At 50.1% G+C, this 8,495-nt stretch overlaps 1 protein-coding gene across 2 annotated transcripts; it reads right to left on the bottom strand.

Annotated features, from left to right (window-relative positions):
• Nucleotides 1-700: 700 nt before the first annotated feature.
• Nucleotides 701-7,873, bottom strand: VAT1 (vesicle amine transport 1). Of its 2 annotated transcripts, none has more exons than XM_031064114.1 (6): nt 7,670-7,862; nt 7,155-7,325; nt 6,978-7,067; nt 5,838-6,079; nt 1,972-4,855; nt 701-1,905 (listed from the first exon to the last, which is right to left on the bottom strand). In XM_031064114.1, exons 1-5 carry the CDS (start codon nt 7,860-7,862, stop codon nt 4,754-4,756), a joined length of 798 nt encoding a protein of 265 aa, XP_030919974.1. In that variant the 3' UTR covers nt 701-1,905; nt 1,972-4,753. The 2 variants fall into 2 exon arrangements, with proteins under 2 accessions (XP_030919974.1, XP_014166122.1); XM_014310647.2 differs by having other exon boundaries at nt 703-1,889; nt 1,955-4,855; nt 7,670-7,873.
• Between the last annotated feature and the right edge of the window lie 622 nt (nt 7,874-8,495).

Below are 8,495 nucleotides of genomic sequence, written 5' to 3'. Positions count from 1 at the left end.
GTGAGCAAAGAGCAGCACCTCTGTCCCTGCCCCATGCAGCCTCAGCATGGATCAGTGCTTCCCAGAAACTCCAGCTCCTCTTGGATGCATGTCCTGAAATCACAGAGCTGATTGCAGCCTGAGCCCTGTTTGGCTTCCAGCAGCAGACACAAACCTGAGCAGGAGTTTGCATCTCATCCAGCCCCAGCTTCTGGAAGTCTCTTCCAGCTCCTGGCACTACAGAGAGGTTCCAGCTCAGCTGCTGCCAGAGCTGGGGTTGGAGAAGAGCTGTCCTTAGTGTCAGCTCTCAGGCCCCAGCCCCTGCTCTGAGGCCAGCAGGTGACCTGGGGCTCTCTTGAGGAGAACATTAACAGCTTTCAGCAGCCACAGCAGCTGCCTCCTCCCAGGGACAGTGTCCATGCTGACAAATAAACAGGATTTATTCTCATGTTTGATAGTGCTGTTCATGCCTTGTCTTACCCTCAGCCAAGGCACCCACTTCAGTCCCACCTGGCTACTGACACACCCAGATATGAAGTGCAGAGCCCAGGTAAAGGCTTCACAAACAAAAATCACCATGGCTGCCCTCAGGATGAGTGTCAGGAACAACACTCCAGCCAGCAATTAACAGTTGTCCCTGAGAGCAGAGGCATCTCCTCCTGTCAGCTGAGTCTGCTGTGGGCAGAGGGTTCACAACAACAGAAACCTGAGCAGCACACTGTGGAAGGTTTTGTTATGCTTTTAATTACCATTTGAAACACATAAGGCATATGGTAACGTTTGACAGAGGAGCAGTACACATTGTAGTCATGTAAACAGCAGTGGCACAGTTGTCTTCTGTCCAACTCGGTTACACAAAAAAGCGAAATATATTTTTTAAACAAAAGATTTGCTATGTGTCTGTAGGATGAGCAGCACTCATATCACAAATCTGCAAATCAACACAATTCAGACAGTACAGACCAGACCATATGCTGCAAGAGGCTCACTCAGAGTCTAACACATTTCACATCATGCTCATGTACTACTTGCCAATAACACTTTGCCATCACGAGGGCTCAGCACACCAGAGGCTTCAGGCAACTTGAGTGGTTTCACACCTATGATAGCAGCTGTCAGCAGGCCAGGATCCTGCACCAGCTGAAGCCTCACACACACAGTGCTTCTTACTTCTCCCTGGTTAATCCATTCTAGCTTAATACAGGTGTCTGAAACAAATCCTAGAGCTGAACTCCTTCCCAGACCACTGGGCAGGGGCCACCTCTGCTCCCTTCCCCTCCTGCAGTCAGCTTGCAACGCAAGTGAGCTTCAGAGAGTCAAAAATGTGGCAACTGCTGCCTGGTGACAGCAAAGGAGTTGCATTTTGTCCAAGACCAGCAGCACCAGGCTGGGAGGCCACTACAGCAATGACAGGAGGGGCACTGGCACTGAGCCCCCTGCAGCAGGCAGGGCTGGGGGTGCCTCCTCCACTCACCAACTCCTTACACTTCCACTTGGACTCCTCATGGCACAACCTTTGAGTCAAGACAATCAGTAAAAGAAACATTAAATTGCACTTCTGGAATGGCACACATGATTAAGTACGGGAATCTCCCAGTTCCTCAGTAGCACAACTTTGCCCTAAACAAGCAACATTGAATGGAATGATTTTTATCCTAGGGTTTCATTTTGGTTTTTTTGCTTTGGTCCTTAGTACACAAACTGGCTGGTAACTGGATTAAGACACTTGAAGTTGTTTTACACAGGTTCTATACTTACTGGCCCATAAAAAAGAAAAGTAAAAAACCAAAACACAACCAACCACACCCACCAAGAGCAGAACTTTGAGCAGAGGATTGCAAGGTTACATTTAATCTTGGTCTTCCTGTAGAAAACACTGTTGCTACCAAGAGACACAAAATAGTGCTGACCTCGAACAGGCAGTAACTGCTTTGCATTACACTGTTGCTACCAAGAGACACAAAATAGTGCTGACCTCGAACAGGCAGTAACTGCTTGACATTCCTGCCTTGATAAGGGCTTCAGGAATTTCTGCTTAGAAAGACATGTGAGCCCAAAAAGAGCCAGGAGCTAGGATTGTTTCTAAAGAGCCAAGGCTGGAGCAGCTGATAAAGCCTCACCCTGGAGCCAAACAGCTGCCCTGGGAAAGACAAGGGCTTTACAACAGGTCTTATGGACTGGGGGGCACAGAAGCACCAGGTCACCCCCAGAAAGGCTGAAACACCTAGGGAGAGAACAGCTAACTCATGGAAAGTCCAACAACATCACCAGAGTTCACAAAACAGAGCTAATAAGAGTCAAAACAGTGTTTTGGCAATACTTTGAAAGGCCAGAATGGAAAAGGCCCCAGTGACTTCCTAGTCATGTAGCGGAAGGCACTGAGATGCTGTTTGCTGTGGCACACAGGAGGCAGCAGGGCAGAGGGGTCTGAGGGGAGCTCTGAGAGCCCTGCCACACTGCCTGACCCAAGGCCATCCATGTAAGGCACTGAGCACGAGACTGGCTCAGGATAAAGCAGGGAGAGAGAGGATGTTGCTATGAAACACACCATAACAGCTTTCCCTTTTACAGTCTGAAGATGTGCAGGGTTGTGTGCCTTTTGAGCATGCTGCCCTGGCATCAAGGTGAAGTCCAGTTTCTCAGAGGAGCAGGTCCAGACTTTCCATTTCAGCAATTTAGACAGTCCTTCTGTTTTCACACCTGGTAAAGCAGCATTAGATAGTGTTGGATTCAATCTAAATCAGCACAACTGGGCAGGCTGAAAGAAGCAGCAAGATTTTGGATTCAGAAAGGTAAAAAGTTGTGCTTGAGAGTTCCATCAGCCTGTGTTTATGAAATTCAAGAGATGAACTGACAAGGATCTGTGAGAGGACTCCAGCACTCCTCTGAGGTTGTAGGGAACAGGATTGTTGCAATATTTAAAGTTAGCCAGGGGAAAACCCCTGGAAGCTGTGCCAGTGCATTTCTAAAGAACTCTGGACTGAGCCCAAGCACCTGAACCCCAAGCTGCACTGGCAGAGTCCCACTGGAGCAGGCTGAGGGAGAACTCAGAGAGGAACTCCAGCCCTGTGTGCCACGGGCTGTCTTGGGTGGCGATGGGGCTGTGTGCCCAGCCCTGTGCCCAGTGGGTACCTGCCCTCCTTGGGCCCTGGGCCCTCCCTGTGGGCTAATTAAGCAGGATTCTAATCTCAAGGTTTTGCTTCTGAAGCACAAGTTCTTCCATGATGGGCAGCTCTTCTTAGTGCTCTTAGGTTTACCATTTCAAATCCAGAATGAAGCCCAAAAGCGCACAACACCTACAATCAATACCAAATAAGCACTGACAGCACCAGAGTGGCCCAGAGCTCAAGCAGGGTCCAGGACAGCATCACCCAGGGCTCAAGGTGCTCAGAGAGCTGGGCTTGGTCTTTACACAGCTCTGTTTCCAAATGCACACAAGGAAAGAAAAGTAGAAGAGGAAACAGTTCTGGTACAGGGAGGAGCATCCCAAGCAGCTCCTAAACCCTCAGTGCCAGAGCTCCAGGACAGATTCAGGGGGAGAAGAGCCAAGCCTTGCTGCAGCAAATGAGCTGGGAGACAATGGAAAACTGCTCAGAATGTGCAGGTAAAGAGGCACATTGACACACAGCTGGGCTGTTTGGCATCTAACTGCTACCCTGGCAACAGCTTTAGCAACCAGTGTGCCACAGGGAGAGCCAGCCCAGGCTGCTGGGCAGCCAGCCCACTGGAGTGGCTCTTGAAAGTTCCTTCCCAAACTGCAACACCTCCTCAGTGCACAGGGCACTGCACAAAGCATTAATAGGGGATTATTTTGTTTCCATCTCACTGAAGTCAAATTCAATACTGCAGCCCTTGGAAATACAAAGACAAGGGTGAAGCCCTAACAACACCAACTTGGAGCCCAACATAATAAAACACAGAGCCAACATCAATTGTTCCAGTTGTTTGAGACACAGTTGAGTCCTTATGGTCTCTAAGAATCAGACACTGCTCAGATCTCTCTATACAATTTGGAAATAGAAAATGGACAGGATCAGGTTATCTAATTGAAACTTTTCTTCTGTAGTCAGACATAGCCCAGCCCAGCCTGTCAGGGGATTTACAGACTGCACAGAGAAGTGACTGCAAATGGAGTGTGATCTGCAATAGGCTCCAAATTGCCAGGATGGTCAAGGCAAAAACAACATGAGCTGTTAATATCTGGCTGTGTTAAAGGCCTACAAAAAGCAGAGGGAATAGAGCTGGGTTAGTGTGAACAGAAGAGAAACCCCTGCTTGAATTTAACTAGGCCAGCTGTGGTTTTCCTTTGGCTGTGGAGGAAACATCCTACATTTGGCCAATCCTCTGCTGAACAGGCTTCCCCCAAAGCTGAGAGTGCAAATGCTTCAGCAGGGCTCAGTTTCTGCAGAGACACTTGGCAGTTGTTACAGTACATTGTGCCTTGACTTTACAGTGACAGGCTGTGCAGTTGTTAGTCACCAACTGCTCGGAAGCTTCAGCCTCACTGCCAGAGAAAAAGGAGGTTAGTCTGGAAATTCAGTGGAGAAACAAGTGGTTAGAAAGCAGTATGAAATAAACAGGCTTCAAAAGAGGGAGCAGGAGGCATATCTGGCAAAGGGTCAGTCACAACAAGAGCATGCAAACCTCGTCTGAATGATAACCATGATGTTCTTGTACTGGTGAAAGATGGGAGATACTGATCTGTCCATTTCCAGGTCCCAAAGAGATCAGGGAGTTAAACCACGAATTCATAATCTGCATTCATCTCTTCTCCTTAGTTCTCTGCTTTTTTAGATTCTTCCTTGGGTGCTTCAGGAACCAGGATGACTTTTCCAACATTCTTCTTTTCTTGCATCTGCTTCATAGCCTCTGCCACCTGGAGGCAAAAGGAGTCTGGTAAGACCCCCAACCACTGCAGAGAGCATCCATGCCCCTCCTGGGCCCCTCAGCACCCCCAGAGCACTCTGATAACTGGGAGGCAGCTTTCCTGGAGTTCAAGCATGTCCCAACATTCAGGCGCCTCTGCACAGGTGTGTTTTGGACAGACCTGGGCAACTACCCCAGCAGGCCTATGGGAAATTATCAAGAATTCACACAGCCCAACGTAAACACACACAAGGAGGCTCTGCTCACACCAATGTGGAAGTGCAGTGTGTGTCACTCTCCAAAGGGAGGAATCCAGCCACCTGCCAGCAGGACAAAGCCTCCACCAGCTACACAAAACAACATATGCACAGAATTGTATCATTTTTATCATTATGTTCAAGCACCTGGGCCAGGCCTGGAATCAAAGCTTTCCTTAAGCCTTTGCATCAGACTAGTTCTCAGGTAGGAACACTGACTATCATTAATTTCTTTGCTCCCCTGTAGCAGGTCCTGCCCCAGCATTCCCAAGGGAAGAGCCTGACTCTGTCTGGACACATCAATGCAATAACCCTGAGCAGAGCAGAGCTGCTGGAAAACCTGCTGCTCCCTTCTAATACCCTCATTCTGCTTCACTGCCTGGGCTCTTTTGCACTCTTGGAAGGGCAGCAAGAACCTCCCCATCTGTCTGCTTAATTGCAGGCTACAGAGCACTCAGGGCATGCTGCAGTCTGATGTACAACCCAGCCCCCTCCTGCTGCTGCTGCCCGTGGAGCTCAGCTGAGCACCTGCCCTGCTCCCCAGGGACCCTGTCTGGCATTGCCCAGCCCTGGGCACTGGAGCAGAACAGCCCAGCCACTTTACTCAGCCTTAATATTTAAAAAGGAATAAAACTCAGAATGTCTGAGAACAGATGGTTATTAGACATTTTCAACAGTTCAGGCCCCATGGACAAGGTGCTCACTCTGTACCACTGGATGTCAGCTCACACTCACCTGATCAAAGGGCCATACAGAGTCTATTTTGGGCTTGATTTTGCCTTGGCTGTACAGGTTAACCAGCTTGGCCACAACACTTCTGAGAAGCTCAACTTCTTCATCCATATATCCCAGATGGTAGCCACACACAGCCTTGTTCTGGTGCAGAAGCTGCAAGGCAGTGATGCTGAACTGGTTCCACCAGGTTTTAGCCATAGCCATGAGGTTCTTCTTCTGCCCAGTGAGCAGGTTTGCTACACCTGAAAAGAAGGCAAGCCACAGGTGAGCTGGAACACAACACAGGAGGCAACGGGCACCCCATGGAACAGCTCAGACCAGGCACAGAGCTGAGAACTGACCACAGCAGGACCTGCTCAGCTGACCTTCAACATAAACAGGCACCTGCCTCAGCCTCAAGATAAGCAGAATTTGGAATATCAGCACTCATGTGGCAAACATGCACATGAGAAACGCAGAAATGCAGAACAACTCCTCTCTTTGCCCCCCCTAAGGCAGCAGCAGTGCAGCTAGGAGGGCTGGCAGAGGTAAGAAAGGGTTACAGGTGCCACCCAGCCAGGCTGGCAGGACAGTTTTCCCCTTCTCCTCCAGCCCTGCTTCTCCAGGGGAATCACAAGCTGCAGTGGCTGGGACAACCAAAGCAGCACACTGCTGCAAGTGTCTGGAATCCCACTGGGGGTTGTGTGAGGGCTTTGTCTGTGGGACAAAATCACAGTGTTCCAGGCCTGGGGAATGGAGAGATAAGTATTCAGTAGCCTCAAACCTCATCTCCCACACATCCTCTAAAAGAAAAGCAAGGCTGTGCATTAACTCAGCCTAGACAAAGCAGCTATGCCAGTATTCCTCCCTGAGGACATTCCAGCTTCCCCTGCAGGCATCAGCTTTTACTCCAAGAGAGATTTCACCATGGAGAGAAGAGCCTTGCAGGCTGTGAACACAGCTCTGGGGACAAGGCACAAATCTCACTCCCCCTCAGTGCCTCACCAACCCAAAGCATCCTAAAGACCTTAATGAAATAAGAGAACTACAACACAGTGAGGAATAGTGTCCCTGACAGCCATGCACCATTTCTGTGTGGATCCCATTCCATCACCACACAGTCCCTGGGTTTTTTGGGCACTTTGCCCACCCCACACTCACCATAAGTGATGAGTTTGCCCATTGGCTTCAAGAGGTTAAAAGCTTTGGACGTATCAGATCCTCCCAGAGGGTCCAGGACAATGTCAACACCTAGAGAGGGAATTGGAAGTAAATAAAAGCTTCTTTGCAGTTGAAAGAAATGCAAGAGAGCTGCACAAGTCCTCCACCACATCATACCTTTGGGAGAGATTTTCCGGACCTCCTCTGCATAATCCATGGTTCTGTAGTCAATGGGGTGAGCAACTCCACCCTCCTTGAGGGACTCGTGCTTGGAGGCAGATGCTGTGCCAAAAATGGTGACATTTTCTACAGTCTTGCACAGCTGGATGGCAGCAGTTCCCACACCACCTGAAAATCAGCAATATGAAAGGTTTAGAAGCAAACAGCCCCAGCAGTCAGAAAAACCTCACGTAAATTAAAAAACCTCATGTAAATCATCCCTGCCTGTACCAATCACACAGCACAGCAGCCTGGGGAACAGAGGCTCTGCCTGGTGAGGTTGATGTTTGGGACACACTGGGAGAGACTGACCCCAGCTGCTGGGAAATGGGGTCAGCACAAAGCCTGCATCTCTGCCAGGTGACATTTTGTCAGTCCAGCCCCATTCTGATCATTTCCTCACCCAAGTCATTTATTCAGAAGCTGCATGGTGAAACCAAGAGTCTCAGCATGGTCTGGCAAGAATTATTTACCTGCAGCCATGTGGATGAGGACACTCTGGTTGGGTCTCAGGTTTCCAAAGTCAAACAGAATCATGTAGGCAGTGATGTAGTTAACAAGAAGAGCAGCAGCTTCCTCGAAGCTCATCCCCTCAGGCATTGGGAAGGTGTGACTGGCCGGCACATTCACCACTTCTTGCCAGAGCCCTGACCTGGCCAGGACCATTACCTTATCACCGACCTAAAATCAGAGGACAAGGTGGTCTGAAACAAGCCCCCAAGGCCAGCAGAAGCCATCAGACCCTCACCCTTGGTATGTCAGAGCTTCTGCATCCACACAGTTCTCTGTGCAGAGGTCTGCAGGGACTGCAGCACCGCTGGACTCAGGCAGGAGAGCACAGCTGGTTTAACTCCCTCCTCATGGGGAGGCTGCAGCACAGAACCTCTCACCACAGACCTGGGCACACACCAGGAACCCCAGAGACCACAGGCACCCAGGCTCTGGCTTTGTAGTGGGACCCAAACCCAAATTGTGGCTGCCCAAACCAACCACTGGATCCATGGTAGATCCCCAACAACACAAGAGGGATGAGGACCATGTCCTGCCTTCCTTGCCCAAGCTAAACACCAAAAAACTTTACTGCTGCTCCTTGCCATCATCCTGCCCAGAGGCAGGACCCTTTGGGAATCGCTTAGTAGCATCAATCATGAAAAATGCACCTCCAAACTTAGGGAAACCTCCGGAATCTAAGGCACACGGCCTCCCCCAGCTCCTCCCCGCCCGTTCTCCCGGAGCGGCAGGGCCGGCCCGGGGATGCTCGCCCGCCCTGCCCCTTTGTCCCTGGCCTTTGTCCGCCGC

Source organism: Geospiza fortis, unplaced genomic scaffold (assembly GCF_000277835.1).
Source record: "Geospiza fortis unplaced genomic scaffold, GeoFor_1.0 scaffold324, whole genome shotgun sequence".
Lineage (NCBI taxonomy): Eukaryota > Metazoa > Chordata > Aves > Passeriformes > Thraupidae > Geospiza > Geospiza fortis.
This window is presented reverse-complemented; position numbering and strand designations above follow the sequence as displayed.

Excerpts from the sequence above, each read along its gene's own strand:
- VAT1 (XM_014310647.2), bottom strand. The coding sequence starts at position 7,862 with ATGGTCCTGGCCAGGTCAGGGCTCTGGCAAGAAGTGGTGAATGTGCCG. Across the intron at positions 7,326-7,669 it reads CCTCATCCACATGGCTGCAG|GTGGTGTGGGAACTGCTGCC; the intron begins GTAAATAATTCT and ends GCTGATTTTCAG. Across the intron at positions 6,080-6,977 it reads GGGCAAACTCATCACTTATG|GTGTAGCAAACCTGCTCACT; the intron begins GTGAGTGTGGGG and ends CCTTCTTTTCAG.